General features: G+C 32.5%; 1 protein-coding gene across 1 annotated transcript in view; it reads right to left on the bottom strand.

Annotated features, from left to right (window-relative positions):
- Positions 1–319: 319 nt before the first annotated feature.
- The window catches only part of LOC127701655 (synaptogenesis protein syg-2-like), a 92208-nt gene continuing 70930 nt past the window's right edge, over positions 320–21597 (bottom strand). Inside the window, exons 24-27 of the mRNA XM_052205643.1 lie at positions 7846–7916; positions 4355–4382; positions 3423–3493; positions 320–1091 (exon numbers count right to left, since the gene is read on the bottom strand). Of these exons, the coding sequence (XP_052061603.1) occupies positions 1036–1091; positions 3423–3493; positions 4355–4382; positions 7846–7916 (226 nt within the window). The 3' untranslated portion in view covers positions 320–1035. The remainder of the gene's footprint in view (positions 1092–3422; positions 3494–4354; positions 4383–7845; positions 7917–21597) is intronic.

The following is a 21597-nucleotide window of genomic DNA, read 5'->3' as shown; positions in this document are numbered from 1 at the left end:
TACGAAAAGAACATAGATTAAATGTTGTGTGAGCAGACTTGTGATTTTTCATGATTTCTTTTTTTTTTTTTTGTAAGTGTCTTGGGTTTATAAGTGGACTGATATCGTAATCTAAGATAATTGTCATGGTTGAAGATAATGTAAAATGATTGTCGTCGTCAATTCATAAAATCATAGCTAAACAAGTATCTATCAAACAAAATGGACTTCTATGTAAAGCATAGTTTTAATTAATAACCCCTTCTTTTTTCAAATTTTATTATAATCAACTGGATAATATGAAAAGAATGTAAACTTTGTAAAACTTGTTTTAGTATTATAAATATTTATGTTTAAGTAGTTAGCTTAGTAGATAAACATAAGTGTTAATATGTCCTTTGATTGAGTTAAGCTATTTCAGTTGATATTTTATAGTGTGTCTTTCTATGTTGTGATGTTACACTATTGTTTCAGAAAAAGGGTGAAGGTTTGGTACCATAAAAACGTTTAAACCCGCTGCATTTGTTTGCACCTGTCCTAAGTCAGGAATCTGATGTTCAGTAGTTGTCGTTTGTTGATGTGGTTCATAAGTGTTTCTCGTTTCTCGTTTTTTATATAGATTAGACCGTTGGTTTTCCCGTTTGAATGGTTTTACACTAGTAATTTTTTTGAGGCCCTTTATAGCTTACTGTTCGGTGTGAGCCAAGGCTCCATGTTGAAGACCGTACTGTGACCTATAATGGTTTACTTTTATAAATTTTGACTTTGATGGAGAGTTGTCTCATTGGCACTCATACCACATCTTCTTATATCTATATAAGTACCCATATTAGTAAATGAGAAGACAATACAATGTAGATAAAAATAATCCGCCTTTTCAGGAAGGATTGACACAGAATATCTAATACAAATGTTTTCTTGTTGGCAGAAGGATTAATGACGATGATACTTGCAAAAAGTTTGAATTAATAATCAGTTGATGCATGGATGATCAATGAGACTCGAGGGTAATATCAGGCTTAAATGAAATAGTAACTGTCATGATTTGATTTAAGTCTATATAACACTTGAATACATGTCTATACTTTCGTTTTTCGTGGATTTGTAAGCCTCTGAAATAAAACAAATAAATATATTAATTAATGATAGGCAGTAGTAAACGATCAACATAATACATTACAAAACTTAATTGTATTCTTGCCTTACCTAGCTATTGTTTTTGCTCTTTTAATGTTTTCACTATTCCAAAATGTATGAGTGAAGTGAGATAGTGATAGTGCCTCTCAATTTTTGTGCTAACTATGTATGTACCTATGCAAAATATGTACTCAGTTTAATCTTTTGTGATCTTAGTCTGATTTTTATGGGGTTTGTTTTCAAATTAGTCGCATATATAATTATATATATATACAAAAGCCTAAATTAAAAACAACGTTCAAACCTATGCTTGCGTTGGATAAAAACCACAATTTTTATACGTGTGCATGCAAAACAAATTTCTTGGTAGAGGGGTCTAAACACAGCACAAACAACATTTTCCAAAAGACCAAAAAAGTGAAAAAGTATATTTTAACAAAACGCATTTGACAAACAGGTCGAACAACTGATGTTCTTAAACCCTGCTGACTGCCATTGGCGATTGCCAAATAAACGTATCACAAGATGAAACAAAATGGATCTTAAACATTATTAATTTAATACCAAACAGAAAACAATATACTTGCGGAAAAGATGGTATACCGCAAACATGAGGTGCAAAAATGTGTACACCATATCCGGATTTCGACAATTAATGTCTCTTCGGTGATGTTAGGAATCGAAACGGTATTTGGAAGGCCATTATAATTTACCTCAATTGAGGATAGACTCTTGAATTTTGAAGAGTCGAAATAGGATGAACGGATCATATAAACCCATATATATACATACCGTTTGTTTTGAACGTTGTTTTCAATTTAGACTTGTTTATATTTTTTCGTTTGGGCTTGTATTATATTTGCCTTCGGGTTTATATGATCCGTTCATCCTAGTTCGACTCTTTCAAAATTCAAGAGTCTATCCTAAATTAAGGTAAATTATATGGCCTTCCAAATACCGTTTCGATTCCTAACATCACTGAAGAGACATTAATTGTCGAAATCCGGATATGGTGTACAAATTTTTGCACCTCATGTTTGCGGTATGCCATCTTTTCCGCAAGTTTATTGTTTTCTTTTTGGTAATAATTTAATAATAAGATCTGTTTTTTTACATCTTGTGATCCGTATATTTGGCAATCGCCAATGGCAGTCAGCAGGGTTTAAGAACATCAGTTGTTTGACCTGCTAGTCAAATGCGTTTTGTTAAAATATACGTTTTTACTCATTTGGTCTTTTGGAAAATGTTGTTTGTGCTGTATTTAGACCCCTCTAACAAGAAATTAGTTTTGCATGCACACGTATAAAAATTGCGGTTTTTATCCAAAGCAATCATAGGTTTGAACGTTGTTTTTCAATTTAGACTTGTTTATATTTTTTCGTTTGGGCTTGTATTATATTTGCCTTCGGGTTAATATGATCCGTTCATCCTATTTCGACTCTTTCAAAATTCAAGAGTCTATCCTAAATTGAGGTAAATTATATGGCCTTCCAAATACCGTTTCGATTCCTAACATCACTGAAGAGACATTAATTGTCGAAATCCGGATATGGTGTACAAATTTTTGCACCTCATGTTTGCGGTATACCATCTTTTCCGCAAGTTTATTGTTTTCTTTTTTGTAATAATTTAATAATAAGATCTGTTTTGTTACATCTTGTGATCCGTTTATTTGGCAATCGCCAATGGCAGTCAGCAGGGTTTAAGAACATCAGTTGTTTGACCTGCTAGTCAAATGCGTTTTGTTAAAATATACGTTTTTACTCATTTGGTCTTTTGGAAAATGTTGTTTGTGCTGTATTTAGACCCCTCTAACAAGAAATTTGTTTTGCATGCACACGTATAAAAATTGCGGTTTTTATCCAAAGCAATCATAGGTTTGAACGTTGTTTTCAATTTAGACTTGTTTATATATATATAATATACTTATTATATATTCATTATACTATTTTCTTCTTTGAATTTGATGATTGACTTCTAAAATACCTAATGAAACATTTTTTAATGGCAGTTCAAGGCAATATCCTCTAATAAAAAGGACATTATAGGACAATAAGAGTGTACTTTATTAACCTTTGCTTATATGAACCTATGCAAAATTTGAATTATATTTCATAATTTTCATTACACTTACTTCACATATGTATGTTTTATACACAGATACACAGTATTCACAACATCAATCAATGTTGTTATATCTTTTTTGAAAAGGGTATTCCTTGGATATGATGTTTGATTTTTAAAACACTTTTCTGAAATGGTAGTGACTAGAACACCTTATTGTCAAACACTGTGGATTATCTTACCTTGTTGGGTCCTCTCTACCGACTCGTATAGCTGAGTACTGTTATCTTTGGATTTCGTGTCTTTTATGTCCCTGTTATCAAGCATATATATAATGTTATATAAGTTTTCGCAAAGAATACATCTATATCAATACTTTAATACTTTATCTGATATATACAAGGTGATTATAGGGAATCCGTATCTTAATACGAACAATGGTCTTAGTTTACAAACATTACAGAGAAATGATTGGAAACATAAAATCACCACAACAGGACAAATTAGCTATAGGTCAATCTTGTTGGTCTGGCAAAATAAGATTCAAATGTTTACAGAGGTGTTATCGAATTAATTTATTCATTTGTTTCTATGGCAGAGACATTTTTCCTTTTCTTTTGCGTGAACCGGTAAAATATTAAGACGGTTCATCTTTGATGAATATATTCAACTACTGGATCGTAACTAGTGATCGTTTAGTTCTAGTTGAAATCCACTGTCCAGTATGCATCATAAACATTTGATACTTTTATTTGCTATAAATTTAATGTTCATAAATTATTCAAAACATTCGAAACCTTTAGGTTATTTTCATCTCATGCATATATGGATTAACGGAGATTTTGCAAAACATTTTATGGTGTTGGTTTTCAATGCTTCCACACTTTGTTTTTTATTTGATATGAGCGACATCAGTGAATAAAATCCAAACAAAACGCGCGGCTGTCGAATTTAATTATATGCCTGGTATATTTTGATGAGATTATAAGTTGTTTTCTGGAAATTATGTTCTGATTTTAAACTTACTTCTTGAATAATTTAAATAGATGGGTTTTTTTTTCATTACCATATTATACATCAATTATCATTCAAAACTGCATTGGTTAATTTCTAGCATCGGGGGAGGATCATATTGAGGATTCAATCAGACTAGGACTGTTGTAAATATACTAACCTGCCTCGGTCTGACTTTGAAGTGTTTTCTAAAAAAATATTATAAATAAGATCGATTGTTTGCTATTTTTATTATAATGTTTATAAGAAATATTTTAGCCAATATATATATATACTTTCATTGTTAAAAGAGTAATTGATTTCGAAAGAAAAGAAAAAATATGGAAAACAAAGTCAGATATATTGACTTCGTCTTATGCTATGTACAATGGTAAATATACCTTCGTAAGGAATGCACAAAGCCAATTGTTAACGAAGTAAGTAATAATACACAACTGGAACTATCAAAACGAATTCGACTGAATAAAGTTAAAACTATCTAAGGTTGTCTTTTGTACAAAGTTTCACTTCTTTTTGCAAAAGTTATATAATGAACATTAACCTAAATATCGTCCCCCGTCAATTATTAATTGGAATGAGTGTCGTAACATCATCCACGACTCACTCCGTACTTACTGCTGTAAATGGATAAAACGAGAAAAAGCTGACAAGAAATCATTAGATTCTTTTTTTAATTCAATCATGAACATAGTTGATATACGTATTCAACATTTTAAAGATCATTTTACTCCTAACAACAACCATAATAGCCAAATTTCCAGTATCAAACATAAGTTAAACAAACTCGCCAAGGAATGTATTTTTGTCCCGGCTGATAAGGCTGCTAACAATATCATTATTGTTTGACGTAAATTTTACATTGAACACTTTTAGATATTTAGATGATATATTGGCTCTCAATAATGACGACTTCAGTGTGTACACTAAAGAGATTTATCCTGCCGAACTGACTTTAAATAAAGCAAATACTAACAATGAACACTGCCCTTTTCTAGATCTTGATATCTTTATCTTTAACGGGAAGCTTAATACCAAAATTTATGATCCAATATTGTATGGTAATATTCTTTACAAAGCACAAAAATGTCGGCATTCACCTCAAAAGCTAACCAAACCTTTAAACAGACTTATTCGGAAAGAATATAGTTACGATACTGTTGTCAAGTCATAAAGGATTGCGTATTTTGGTATTGATATTGATTCACTCATAGGGTCTTTGCATCAGAATTAAACACATTTATTCTAAAACCAGTTGTTGGCATGATACGGGTTATTTTCTTCTCATATATTTTATGATGGTATGATACTAAACCTTTAACGGGAGGGATTGTACTTGATTTTCATATGATGAAGACATAATCTTTCAATCAGTTTAATTGAGGTCTGGAGCTGGCATGTCAGTAACTGCTAGTAGTCCTTTGTTCATTTAAGTATCATTGTCATTTTGCTTAGTTTCTTTTGTTACCTATTCTGACATCGGACTCGGACGTCTTTAAAACTGAGTTTTACTGTGCGTATTGCTATGTGTTTCTTTATTCTACATTGGCTAGAGGTAAAGGGGAGTGTTGCGATCTCACAAACCATGTTCAACCCCGCCGCATTTTTGCGCCTGTCCCTAGTCAGGAGCCTCTGGCCTTTGTTAGTCTAGTATGTTTTTTTAATTTTGTAGATAGAGAAGATGTGGTATGAGTGCCAATGAGACAACTCTCCATCCAAGTTACAATTTATAAAAGTAAACCATTATAGGTCAAGGTACGGCCTTCAACACGGAGCATTGGCTCACACCAAACAGCAAGCTATAAAGGGCCCCAAAATATTACTAGTTTAAAACCATTCAAACGGAAAAAACCAACGGTCTAATCTATATAAAATCAAGAAACGAGAAACACGTATGAACTACATAAACAGACGACAACTACTGTAATCAGATTCCTGACTTAGGACAGGTGCAAACATTTGCAGCGGGATTAAACGTTTTAATGGTATCAAACCTTCTCCCTTTTCTGAAACAATAGCATAACATCACAACATAGAAAACACACTATAAAATATCAATTGGTAGGCTTAACTCAATCAAAAAAATGTAAGTTAACACACAATGAACGAATAAATTTGACCTGTGACACCTGAATGCATATACACAGTTAATAAAATATTACAAGGGATAAATAATTAAAGTTTTAAGTAAATACACAGGTTTAAACAAAGTTAAAGTATGATATCACTGTGAAATTTCAAACAATTTATAGAAAATCATCACTTTTGAAGAAACCTGCGTCATATTATACACAGGTAAATGAAAATGATTTTGTTGTTAAGTATACTTCTTCTTCTGTGTGTATAAAATCTTCCGTTTAGGAATACCAAGAAATGTCTTTAATATCAATAAAACTAAACTAACGCTTGATACATATGGGGTGAATATCAACAATAAAAATATACAATTAGTGCTAGATTAAACTTCCTGTACAGGTCCAAGAACAGCATCTAAGGAAAAATGAAATAATTTTGATGTTCATAGTACGAAGAAGTGAAAATTTGTAGTAATTAGATACCAAATAATCAAAGCTTGTATATAGACAAGATCCATGTTAACATTAAATAACAAAAAAGCATTAAAAATAGTATCAACAGGTCAAATTAAAAAGAAAGTACGATTTGAGAGTACTCGCAGTTACTGACAGCTAGTTAAAAGCCAAAACAATTAATAATAAAAAATCATGCATGGTTCATTTATATGTTTTGGAGTTAAGTGTGACGTCCATTTTTACTGAACTAGCACACACTTGTATTTAGGGGCCAGCTGTGGACCACCTCCGGGTGCGGGATTTTCTCGTTGCATTGAAGACCCATTGGTGGCCTTCGACTGTTGTCTGCTCTTTGGTCGGGTTGTTGTCTCTTTGACATATTCCCCATTTCCATTCTCAATTTAATTATCTAAAAATGGAAGATACCAATAGACCAGTTCCCCATACAGAGTGAAATTTCAATTGATACGTAAAAATGTGGAAATGGCAAGTATAAAAACTGAAATCAAAAAGCTCTGAAAATTGCTTGAACAGAATGAAGACAACACTTTATAAATATCATGCGTTCGAAGCGCTTTTCAGGATTAACCTTAATACGAAACGCTAATAGCGGAATATTTTCTTTTTGCATATCACAGGACATTTGCAAAAGTTTAGATCGATTTGTCAACTACCAAGACCATATACATATTCAGGTGTGAAGGTTTTTATCAAAATAAACCCAGAAAAATGTTTCTGCTGCAACTTTATAAAGTCTTATTATCATTTTCAAAGTATATTTGTCGGTTTTAATTTTCATTAAATGAAAAATACATGTTGGGGTTGCATTTTTATTGGCATTCAGTGCATAATCTACGAGTTTATGACATTGGTACGTTATTGGTCATATTTGTTCATTATTATAATGTTAGTTTTAAACTATCATATATTTTCTTTCCAGTAAGGTACTCAATAATAAAGTAAGGGAACACATGGATTTGAATTTAAAAAATGGGACGTCTGAAATATCAGCATTTATCAGAAGTAAATAAGATTAAAAGTTGACCAATACATGTTTGAAATACTTAATTGAAATGGTAGTGACAGGAAATCTCTTTTTGTCAAAAACTAAGGATTATCTTACCTTTTGCAGGCGTCTTCATTGATTCGTATAGCTGAGAACTATTATCCTTGGACTTCGTATCTTTTATTTCCCTGTTGTCAAGCTTATGTACAAAATGATACAAGTTTTCTCAAAATAATATATATATCGATACACTATTTGTTATATACACTTTTGATGTTAGGACATCCTTATCTTGATACAAGCAATGGTCTTAGTTTATAAAAAGTACAGAGAAATCATCGGAAACATAAATACACCAAAACAGGACAAATTAGATCGATCTTGTCGAATTAAAAAATATGAATCAAATCTTAAACGTTAAGTTATACAAAAAAATGTTTACACACTTAATCATTTGTTTCTACAACAGAGACATTTCCGCTTTTTCTGTTTCGTGTATTGGTAAAAATTAAGCCTGTCATCTTTGATGATTTTTTTAACTACTGGGCCGTTAGTAGTGGTCGTTTCGTTTACGTTCGCATCACTCGTTCGGTATGCATGTAAAACATATGGTACTTTCATTTGCTGTAAATTACTGTTCAAACCGTCCGAAACATTTCGGTAATTTTTACCACATGCATATATAGACTAAGGGAGATTTTTGCATAATATTTTAAGATGAACGTTATTAAAAACAATAACAACGTTGTCCTGGCGTCTCTTCTACGTCGTATCTGACGTGACGTAAAATTACATTCTCACAACGTTGCAACAACGTCGTACTAACGTAACGTCAGTCATGACCTTCCAGCGACCAAAACATAACGTCGCAAGGACGTCGTGAGTTTCCTGGGAATGCTATAAGTCCTATTTGCTCAAGCACGTTTTCTATTACACTGACGGCCATAATGTAGGTGTTCTGCGTAAATGAAATGCCGCCAAAAACAAAACAAAATTCACGTGCTTAAAAGTTGAAGGACGACGTCAACATCATAACGTTTTAACTTTACGTCGTGTATTATAGGCCCCCCTACATCTGAACAGTTGCTTTACACACTTAGTCAAGTGGAACATTAAAGGCGTACTGTTTAAATAACATTACAACACGATATATGAACGCCACAAAGGCCATATAAAGTAATAAAATATACGATTTTGACATTTATATGAAAGAAAACGACTAAAAGCATCAATTCTTTTATCTCACCAACAATTTTGTTGACCATGACAAATTTATCTACAGCTGTGGAAGTGTTTTTCTTGACATTAGGCAATGGTGTTTCAATTTACACATATATTTCTAAAGTAAACAGAGTTCAGTTCTAAAAATTGCAATTTCAATTTAAGCCTAAAATATAGTTATTTGGTCGAGTGCTATGTTTTCTTGAATAAACGACGTCAAATTGTAGCTCTTAATCGTGTAGAATAAAGCAAACCGCATGCATTGCTAACATAGCAGTGTGATATTTTGTAATACTGAATTGCTTTGTTCCCTTTACGATTTGAACCACCAAGTCCAGTTTATGTAAAAGCAAACCAGTAGAATATATTCTGAACTAAACATTTTAAATATAATCTTCTGTGAATGATTTCTAAGTCTAAAGTTTGCAAACTGAAGTTAAAATCACCAGTTTGAAACTGTAGCAAAATGAAATTTGTATTAGCAGTAAAGCGTTTTCACTTAATGTCTTACTTGATCTAGTCAACACATTATGGCTCTCATTGCTGATTTTACCGTTTGAGCTTTGCATAACAGTACTTGAATTTATTGTCCTGCATTATCAACTTGATATTTCGTGATCTGAAGTCAACATTTCTATAATCAAGTTTCCTCTCTTTCATTTCATCATTGATATTTAATATTTACACTAAGCATTTCGGTGTCACCAGTTGACATCATGTCATGACAACTGCCCATCATAAAGCCCCACTACAATAAACGTATTTATTCAAGTGAATAAGGATCATGACAAAACATTTTAATATTTCAGCTGATTATTTTTCAAAGACAAGACAATGTCATACTATCTTAACTTAACAGCATGTACTTTTAACTGTACGTCTTGTAATTCCAGGTGAGCATATTGAATGGAAAGCTTATCATGACATTATATTGATATACCATCGTGCTATCTTAGCTTAACATCACTTACTTTCAACTGTACGTCGTGTAGTTTTACGTGAGCATATTGTATGGTATGCCCATCATGACATTAAAATGATAAACCATCGTGCTATCTTAGCTTAACATCATAATCTTTCAACTGTACATCGTGTAGTTTTAAGTGATCATATTGTATGGTAAGCCTTCCGTAACATAATAACGATATAACATCGTGTTATCTTAGCTCAACATCATAAACTTTCAACTGTGCATCGTGTAGTTTTAAGTCAATACATTGTGTGGTAAATCTATCGTAACGTTAAAGTGATATAGCATCGTGCCCTCTTAGCTTAACATCACGTACTTTCAACTGTACGTCGTGTAATTTTTAGTGAGCATATTGTATGGTAAGCTTATCGTGACATTATAATGATATACCATCGTGCTATCTTAGCTTAACATCACGTACTTTCAACTGTACGTCGTGTAATTTCTAGTGAGCATATTGTATGGTAAGCTTATCGTGACATTATAGTGATATAACGTTATGCTAGTTTAGTTTTACATCGTGTAGTTTAAAGTCCACATGCAGTTTGATAAACCTATCGTGACATTATAATGATATAACGTTGTGATATATAAGCGTAACATTTATTTATAATAAGTCAACATCATGAAGTTCAACTCTTCGTTTTATTTGTTATCCTAGCAATCGAAGAAGACGTCTAAGCATTATCCAGTAGCAAGTTAACATCGTGTAATGTCAACTTAACAATTTGTAGTTTCAACTTAACGTTACGTGTTATAAGCATATCATCATAACGCCGTGGCTTACCACGATGCTTTCACAACATCAACACTTGCAGTTGCAAGTCAACACAACGAAGATTCAACTTAGCATTTTATTATTTAAAGTTTGCATTTTGATGATTTAACTCATCATCACGCTGTCTTAACTTTATATTGAAAGCTTCAGCATAACATTGTGTAAATCTTTAATATATGACAGTTGAGGCTTTCCATATGGCAAGATGTTTTTGAAGTTCGATTATATAGGAAATTGTGTTTTCTTTATTAATGATTTGGTGTCAGATAATAAAACATTATTTTCATATGGCGAATTTACAAAAAAATGTATAATATCAATACTAATTTACTAGTTTTATGGTATTATAAGTGCAATTCCAAATAGATGGAAAAGTATGATAGAAGGTAGTTCTAAATTGGATAATATTGAAAATAAATTGGCAGATAAAGTTAAAAAGGAACCAAAATCTTGATAATAAAGATAATAAAATATTAGCTTTATCTTCCCGCATTAAAAGGAAAAGAGATTTTAACTAAGCAGATTGACGATGGAAATACTATTAACTCCATGCCTTTTTTTATAACCAGAAATTCGTTTTTACACAATTTTCATTTTAAGATTGTTCATACGATTCTACCATGTAATTCATTTTTATTGTAAATTAAAAGAAACTGAACTATGTACATTTTGTTTAGCAATCAAAGAAAACATTTTTCATATTTTTGGGAATGTAATGTTATACAAACTTTCTGGCTATCTATTATAGACTGGATTAGAAATTATGACATTTTCTTGCCTTTCAGCGCAAAAGAAGTCATTTTAGGTGTGTCTGAGCATTTTGTCAACAGTAAAACAGTTAATAATATTTTGTTGTTATTTAAATTCTACATATACAAATTTAGATGTAAGAACATCTTGCCGACAAAATGTGGTGGGATAGAATATTTAAAATATTGGATTAATATAGAAAAGTACTCTGTATGTTTCTTAATCCCTGCACAAAAAGTAAAAATAGATCAGAAGTGGCAATTGTTAGAAGCAGCTTTTGATTAACAAAAACAATTGTAATATTCATATCTTATTATATCATTATGACTTGATCGATCTTACAAGTGTTACTTAATTTTCATAATTTGTGTCTAATACTGTAGTATGTAATTTCACCTGTTTCGTTGTGAAAAATAGAAAATAAAAAAAGAAGTCGGCGGAAAATACTGATGAAATACGTCGAGTCACGTAACCATTTTCTTCCCATAACTCTAGATAAACCTCTAATGCCTGACAATATTCAACTGAGAATGGACGATTAACTAGGTTGCATGTATACTAACATCATTTTTGAAGTTATTACAAAATAGAAAATAATGATTTACATACATTTATACTATATATGTATTTTTTGTCATGGTCATATTTATCGTTTATGTTTTATGATGTATACATATTTGGTAAATCAGATCCGGTTCCTTATTGAAAAAAAATATTTAAGTGATGTCACAGCTGTTTCTGTGAATGTAAAATAACAAAAAATATAGTTAATTCAATATCAAAAACATAAGTTCAACCGTTTTATAGAAAGACTTAAATACTTAAATAGGCAGGTTGATGATACAAGCTAAATATTATAAGATAATTAGAAACGTTTTATGTAACTTTTCTTTATGCTTTTGGTTTGATTTTAAAACAGTTTCTTCTGTATCTTGTATCTTGTTATTTGTAAGAAAACATCCTGAATAGACACTGACACATTTCCAATAAGTATATTACAAAATGAAAATAACACTTGAAAAATGTTATGTGCGTCCAAATCGTTGTATGGACCGACCTTCATCAGGAACGCGTAAAACCAAAACTTTTAGAGCAGATGTATAACTACTTTACATACATGACAAGCTACAAATTAACCTTGAAAGAAGCAAACACTGTACTGTTTTGCTTTGATTTCTTATTTGCATTTTTTGGCAATGTTTGCATGATTGTTCATACTCTGAACATGACAAGTTCCAAACCAGATGTAAACTAAGGCAACACAGTATACTGATGTTCAAATTTCATAAATCGATTAGGAAGGGGCAAATCATACAAAAACTAAGGGAATGGATTGAATCTAGATAGGCCAGTTCGTCGACAATGTAAGTATTTTCTGCTATGCAGACATTACCCGCGATGTGAATTGACACATAGTCAGCATGTCACAAGCGGGTAAAGGACACAATCGGTAAAATTACAGATCTACAGACTATACTAGTATACACAGATCGAAGACCGCGAAAAAATTGTCGCTAGTGAGTTTAGACACCGACACATCGCATTAGTAAACAAATTCATAATGGTGACCGTAAAACTTGTGGAGTGTCGATTCGGGCGTTTTCCCTCATAGCTCTATAGGAGCAGTTTTTGTGTAAAGCACAATTAACTCTCAAAAAGTAAAATAACAAAAATACCGAACTCCAAGGAAAATTCAAATCGGAAAGTCCCTTATCAAATGGCAAAATCAAAAGCTCAAACACATCAAACGAATGGAAAACAACTGTCATATTAATTATTGACTTGGGACAGGCATTTCCTTATGTATCAAAATGGTGGATTAAACCTGGTTTAAAAGCTAGCTAAAACTCTCACTTGTATGACTGTCACATAAAATTCTATAATAGTCAGGAATATTACAGTTGTTTTCCATTCGTTTGATGTGTTTGAGCTTTAAGTTTTGCCATTTGATAAGGGACTTTCCGCTTTGAATTGTCCTTGGAGTTCGTTTTTTTTTGTTTTGTTATTTTACTTTTAAAACTCCTATGACAATTTCAAGATAGTTTAGGGGAGGGTTGGCGCATTCAAACTAGTTTAACCCGCCACATTCTGTATGTGCCTGTCCCAAGTCAGGAACCTGTAATTCAGTGGTTGTCGTTTGTTGCTGTGTTTCATATTTGTTTTTTCGTTCATTATTTTGTACATAAATTAGGCCGTTAGTTTTATCGTTTGAGTTGTTTTACATTTGTCATTTTATAGCTGACTATGCGGTATGGGCTTTGTTCATTGTCGAAGGCCGTACGGTGACCTATAGTTTCTAAATTTCTGTGTCATTTATTTTATTGTGGAGAGTTGTCTCATTGGCAATCATACAACATGTTTTTTTTTTTATAAATATGTAATATCAACTATTTTCCCTTGGCCCGATGCATAAACATATTTACTGAGAAAAAAACTAAGAAAAGGATATAATCACACATTTGGGTCGATTGAAGGTGCGAATTAAGACTGTGCGCGGGCGGCGCCTTCCCTCATAAAAACTAGAAAAAGTCAAAATATGGTCCTGTAACTTCTAAGGAGTGCCCCAACTCCCTTACATCAAATCCTAGATCATCGCCTGGATCGATCAACTATTACTAGGTAAAAGTTCAATCAATTTTCTGGAATAGATAGACATGTACGTACGTAAACTATCACTTGATAAAAAATCTAGTTTCTTTGCATTCTTTGAACTATGAACTGATTTATTGACTGTTGGTATTTAAATGTAAATGATTTACTTCGACCACTCGGCAACCTAATAATTTACTACCATGGGATTGGCATCCATATGTCTCTTTTGTTTCAACATTTATTACAGGCGGAACTTAAAAAAACTGAAGCATACCTTGTTTTTTACGTTCGAAACCTTTCTTTAAAAGAAACACCAAAGCTATAATTTTGGATGGTCAAATGTTTACAAATCTATAGACAAAACTTATATACCATTATTTGAATTATGTCAGTTACGAAGTGCCTGTTATGAATTGGATGTGCCACATTCCCTGGTACACTCATAGTAATAAAATACAATTTTAGGATCAATTTCTTGGTGCGACACGTGCTACCAGAATGAACGTCATTAGGTACTGTTTAAAGTTCGAGTAGACAAACCACAATCTACAAAACAGTTCACAGGAAACAATGGACTGAGAAACAAGACCTACCAAACAACAAGGATGATCTCAGATGCTCTAGAAGTGTACAGCGTGGGTAGGTAACCAAAATAGTGTAAACAGTCATATTCTTATCAAAAATATATTTAATTGCATAAAGCACAAGTTATATTATGCATAATCCATGTGTAACACATACAACAACATATAATGCAAATATTACATAATACGCAACAAATTATCTACAAATTATGAAATCAATACAACTGTACTCAGCGTTTTCACCAAAAATGGTAGACCAGTCGATATTGAATATGGTTAAAAAAACAATAGTCTCGCTCTGTTGGTTGAAAAGAAAAAGGTACTTTTTGCGTAAATTAATGATCTTCCTTCCAGTTTTTTATTGAAATATAAAACAGACCTAATTGTAAACAAGCATATTACTGCCAATACCCAGCTTAAAGCCTCTTCCGAACATTTGAAAGTCCCTACTATGTACTGGTTACCTAAATTTTACAAAAAAACATTTAAATTCCGTTTAATCTCCGCATCTAGTAAGTGTTCTACTGTCATACAAGTGAGAGGTTTAGCTAGCTATAAAACCAGGTTCGATCCACCATTTTCTACCTAAGAAAATGCCTGTACCAAGTCAGGAATATGACAGTTTTTTTTGTTTTTTTTTTGCCATTTGATTGGGGACTTTCCATTTTGTATTTTCCTCGGAGTTCAGTATCTTTGTGATTTTACTTTTTACTACAACTAGGTCGATGTCAAGTTTCTTCCTAGAAGTAACTTTACTGCTGGTGGATTATTCTCCGAGGGCATCATTAACTTGGTAGCTTTATGCATGATGAAAACAAATAATACAAAGAACAAACCGGCTGGGACGTCGCCCGGGTTACCAAGGCCCTCTTTTGCTGCACGGAAAACTGTAGTTTTTGATTTGTGTGTTCCACGGAATATCCTCCGGGATACCCCTGATTTCACTTACGTTCAGCCAGAAGGTAATTACTACTTTAAAAATGCAGATACTTTTCATAAATTAAAGCCATGTTGCATATTTTCGACTGTTTGAATACACCTGATACAAGTGAATCTACACCTATCATTTCTTCTTGTAAACACAAAAAAGGAAAAAGGAGCACGTGTAAGACATGTAATATGTTAATCACGTCTCCTGATTTTACCAGTAATTTAACAGGAAAAACGTATTATACTAAATCTTTCGAGCCTCTGGACTGTTCCACGGACAATGTCGTGTACGCAATTGAATGTACTTTGTGTGGACTACTTTATGTTGGTGAAACTCGACAAACTTTGCGTAAAAGGATGAATCAACACCGGTCTGATAATAAAGATCCGCAATTCAGGGTTCTATATAACAATTTTAATCAACCGGACCATGTTCCGTCTTTATCTATGAAAGTACGCATCATCGAGAAAATTTTTCACCACACAAATAGCACTGTACTTAGTACTCCTTTCCGAAAAGATAGAGAAAATTTCTGGATAAGGGAACTTAGTACTGCAATGCCATATGGTTGCAATGATAATGTAAAAGGGGTAGGAAATTTGTCAAGTCCAGCCTGCAGTGATGTTAATGTAATGAGTTTAATAAACACTACCTTACGAAACCTACGTAGTCATGGGCAAAAACGTTACAATCGGCCTAATGTAAAAAAGTCTTCCAAATCTAGATCGCCCACTGGGAGCTTTGATGACCTTCTTTCTCATCTTCATCATCCGCTAGGGTTACATTACATTAGAACTATTCTTTTTTCACTGTCTGTTAATTTTCTAAAATGTTTGAGAGATTATGCACTTGACAAAGGATGCATAAATACATTTTCTCCAATATACAGATTTGTCAGTATAATTTGTGATGTAGCTCTTTTCTGTCTTTTTAAACCAGTAAGATCGGAACCTTTACATGAGGAAAAGAGGAAATTCCTTCCTGTTTACTTTACTAATAGAGGAATTGATGCAATCAACATCAGCGACGTTCTACATGACAAGGAGGTAACATCTAAAATTCCTATTTATTTTCAAAATCAGTCTGTTCCTATTGTTCCTACAGTTACACCCAAACCATTGCACTCAAAATATTTAACTATAAGTAAGCTTACAGAACCTTAATTTAGAACAATACCTAAAAAACCCTCTGATATGTGACTGTTCCCACTCGCCTTACAATTACAGCCCCTCTGGCCATGTTATTACTGGGGATCTAAACATAAATCACAATTAAAATCTCCGAAAGAACCCAACACATCAATTGGAACCATAACTTCAAAATAATTATGGATTTCATTGAGGACTACGCCAGAGCATGGGCTAAACGAGAAAAAGTTCAACTAGACACTTTGTCAGAATGGGTCAAAACAATCAGGTCTCTGATAAAACGTCGTATTCATAAATTGAAAAACTGTGTGAATAATCGACCAAAATCCGTTTTCAGAGACAAAGAGGCTGTGAAATGTCTATTATCTCTTCAACATAAGTATGTTGTTGTTCCTGCGGACAAGGCTTCAAATAATATTGTCTTTATATGTAAATCGTGTTACTAAGAGTGTCTTGTAAAAGAAATAAGGAATAAATGAGCACTCAGGTAATCCCATATACAAAAACATATCATTTTACAAGGATGAGATTTTGGCGAATCATAAGTCCTTCATGGCTACAATGAACATTGCATTGAACAACAAAGCGGAGGACTTACCTTGTTTTTATTGGATACCAAAACTTCACAAAATTCTGTACAAACAACGGTACACTGCCGGCTCATCTGCACGTTCCATTAAAGAATTGTCCATTAGATTGATTAAAATTCTGTCCGTAGTGAAAGAGGGTCTTCAGAAATACTGTGAAACTGTTTACTCGCGTAGTGGTATTAACCATATGTGGATTCTTAAAAACTCTAAAGAACTTCTGGATAATTTTAAATCTCGGTCTTTTTCTGAAATTAGTTCTATCAAAACTTTTGATTTTTCAACCTTGTATACCACCATACCCCATGTGAAATTGAAAACCCGTCTAAAAGAAATAATCCACAATGCTTTTCATCATAAAAATGGTAGCATACGCTATAAATTTATTACTTTGGGATACCATAAGGCATATTTTGTTAATAGTGAACAAAAGGGTAAAACATGCTACACAGATGGAACAAGTGATCAGTATGCAGGAGTTTCTTATTGACAACATATTTGTTGAATTTGGAGGTAGACTTTTTCAATAAATTGTCGGCATTCCTATGAGAACGAACTGTGCGCCTCTCCTTGCCGACCTCTTCTTATTTTCATATGAATCGGAGTTCCTTCAGACACTTGTCAAAAACAAGAAGATCAAAGAAGCCAGGTTATTTAATTTCACTTTCAGATAAATTGATGATGTTCTTTCCATTAACAATCAGAACTTTTCTGATTGGGTTCCATTAATATATCCACCAGAACTAGAAATTAAAGAAACAACAGACACGGCTTCCTCCGCCTCATTTTTAGACTTATATCTCGAATTTGACATACACAGTCATCTCAGTACCAGAATCTATGACAAACGAGACAATTTTAATTTTGAAATTATCAATTTCCCCCACCTAAATAGCAATATACCAACTTCACCTGCATATGGGATATACATTTCCCAACTTATTCGGTATTCAAGAGCTTGCAGCTCCTACTCAGACTTTGTAAAACGTCACCAGTGTCTGAGCAGAAAAATGATGAACCAGGGGTATGTTAAAGAACGTCTTGTCCTTTTTCTAAAAAAGTTCATCGGAAGGTACCAAGAACTTGTTGATAAATATTCCGTATCAACTTCACAAATAATACACGATGGTCTTGAAGTATAGATTTTGCGTACTGACGTTGTTTATCATCTTAATAACGTGTTATAGTATTCTTTTATTTATCTTCATTATTATTACTTTTACTGTTAAGTCTGTTTTTTTTTAGATATCTATTTGACGTGACTCTGTGCTTATGTATCCGTCATACTTTGAACGACAAAATTATTTTATTTATTAATATTACTTTTACTGTTGAGTCTGTTTTTTTGTGATATTCATTTGACGTGACTCTGTACTTGTGTATATCGTCATACTTTGTACCACACAATTATTCTATTTCATTTATTATTATTACTTTTACTGTTAAGTCTTTTTTTTTATATCCATTTTACGTGACTCTGTATTGATGTATCCTGTCATACTTTGAACAACAAAATTACTTTATGTCTACCTGTGCGAATTTCAAACGCGCGTTTTTACGCCAGTACTTAAAACCTTCCATCCTTTATGGGTGGATTTTACATAGATAAATAAAATCGTATAATATAAGCAAAATGAGGATGTTAGATTTGATGTATGCCTTTTTGTGCTTCTTCGTTACATTTGTTTGTATTTATAGTGATTAAGATGATAACACAATGTTGACTGCTGCACCCCTAGTTTTGACATTTTTACCTATTGTGTCTGTTTGTTTTGTTCACGCATCGTTGTCAAAATAATGCAATTTGATGCGACTGTCATACAAGTGAGAGGTTTAGCTAGCTATAAAACCAGGTTCAATCCACCATTTTTCTACATATGAAAATGCCTGTACCAAGTCAGGAATATGACAGTTGTTATCCATTCGTTTGATGTGTTTGTTTTTTTTTTTATTTTGCCATTTGATTTGGGACTTTCCTTTTTGAATTATCCTAGGAGTTCAGTATTTTTGTGATTTTACTTTCTACCAATCTATCAGTGCTTCGAACTACCTCCCTTAACACTATCAAAGAACTTTTTATAAACTTTTGTAATAAAGCTTATGAAAATAATGGTATTATTTATTTTGGAGTGTTAAAAATTCTTTAGAGGTTTTAGATAAAATACATGCTTTTGATGGTCCTTTTAATTCTGTTGACATATTTTATTTTTCTATTCTCTATACTACACTTCCACACCATCTTATCAAGAAAAAGTTTTCATACTTAATTAAATGGTCTTTTGAAAAATCTCATTACAAATTTATTTGATGTAACTCGTTTAACTAGATATAAGAAGATGTGGTATGATTGCCAATGAGACAACTCTCCATCCAAGTCAAAATTTATAAAAGTAAACCATTATAGGTCACAGTACGGTCTTCAACACAGAGCCTTGGCTCACACCGAACAGTAAGGTATAAAGGGCCCCAAAAAATTACATGGACAGTCAAAGAAGACATGACTAGTGCAATGCCTTTTTCCGTAACGAAATAGAAAAGTATGCTAGGTACGATTACTGGAAATGTGAAGATATGATTGAAGCTTTAAATTTTCTCCTGGACAACATATATATGTACGTTTCGGCGATAAGGTGTATCGACAAGTAGTAGGTATTCCTATGGGCAAATACTGCGCCCCTTTAATAGCAGATTTATTCCTGCATTGCTATGAATCTCAGTTTATGACCAAACTCAGTAAAGACACGTCATTGTTACATTTGGTTGATACATTCAACAATACCTTCCGTTATCTAGATGATAATTTATCGTTGAATAATCCAGAGTTCTCTAAATATACTACTGAAATTTACCAAAAAGAACTTACTTTAACTAAATATAACATAAACAGCAGCAGTTGTCCTTTTCTAGATTTGGACATTTGAATCTCTAAAGGAAAACTCCATATTAGAGTTTAAGACAAAAGAGACGACTTTTCATTCCCTATTGTTAATTTTCCTTTTTTAGACGGCGAAGTTCCTTTGGCTCCATCATACGGTGTTTATATATCCCAACTCGTTCGTTATGCCCGTGTGTGTAGTGATATCATAGATTTTAATGAACGTAATCAATGCATCACTGGTAAATTATTAAGTCAGGGATTTCGTTACCATAAATTACGTAAAACTTTTACTAAATTCTTTCAAAGATATAAAGATTTGATTAGTAAATTTTCTGTACCTGTAGAAAACTGATTAAAAACGGTATTTCACATCCTTAATTATACGGACATATTGTACTTAAAGCGCGGAAATCACTATGTGATCCGTGTAAACTCATCGAACCTATAAACAAACTTATTAGTAAAGGTTATCTTACCAATGTTGTAATTAGATCTTTAAATATAGCTTACATTGGTACTAATATCGATTTTGTCATCATCAAATTAAAACATAACTAAATTTTTATTCTTTTCAAACGGAATGTATAAAGATACACCCATGTTCATTTTGATTTATAAAGAGGTTAACTATCCTACTGCCTGTCGATACATTTATTTTTGGCGTTGCACAAGTCATGTCTTCTTTGAATGTCTATGACGTTGAAATACTAAATCCCTGGGATGTGTTTTAGTTGATTTTAGTCTCCGATGCATGATTTTTTATTATTTATTGTTTTTGGCTTTTAACTAGCTGTCAGTAACTGCAAGCACTCTCAAATAGTACTTTCTTGTTTATTTGACCTGTTAGTACTAATTGTTATGCCTTTTTGGTATTTAATGTTATTCAGGGTTATATCTGGTCTATATACCAGCTTTAATACGTATTTGGTATTACTATAAATTTTCACTTCTTCGTACTATGAACATCAAAATTATTTATTTTGTAAAAATATTTCCTTTCTCTATTTGAACTGTACACATATACCTAACAACAAAATTATTTTCATTTACCTGTGTTATAAGTAATTGCAAATGGCTGATATTTTTGTTCAAGCATATTGTTTTTCTTAAATTGTTCAACATTTCCCAGCGGTATTACATGTTACACTATTGTTTCAGATAAGGGTGGAGGTTTTGTACCATTAAAACGTTTAAACCTGCTGCAATTATTTGCACCTGTCCTAAGTCAGGAATCTGATGTTCAGTAGTTGTCGTTTGTTGATGGTTCATTAGTGTTTATCATTTCTCGTTTTTTATATAGATTAGACCGTTGGTTTTCCCGTTTGAATAGTTTTACACTAGTAATTTTTAGGGCCCTTTATAGCTTGCTGTTCTGTGTGAGCCAAGGCTCCGTGTTGAAGACCGTACTTTGACCTATAATGGTTTACTTT

Source organism: Mytilus californianus, unplaced genomic scaffold (assembly GCF_021869535.1).
Source record: "Mytilus californianus isolate M0D057914Y unplaced genomic scaffold, xbMytCali1.0.p SCAF_5, whole genome shotgun sequence".
Lineage (NCBI taxonomy): Eukaryota > Metazoa > Mollusca > Bivalvia > Mytilida > Mytilidae > Mytilus > Mytilus californianus.
This window is presented reverse-complemented; position numbering and strand designations above follow the sequence as displayed.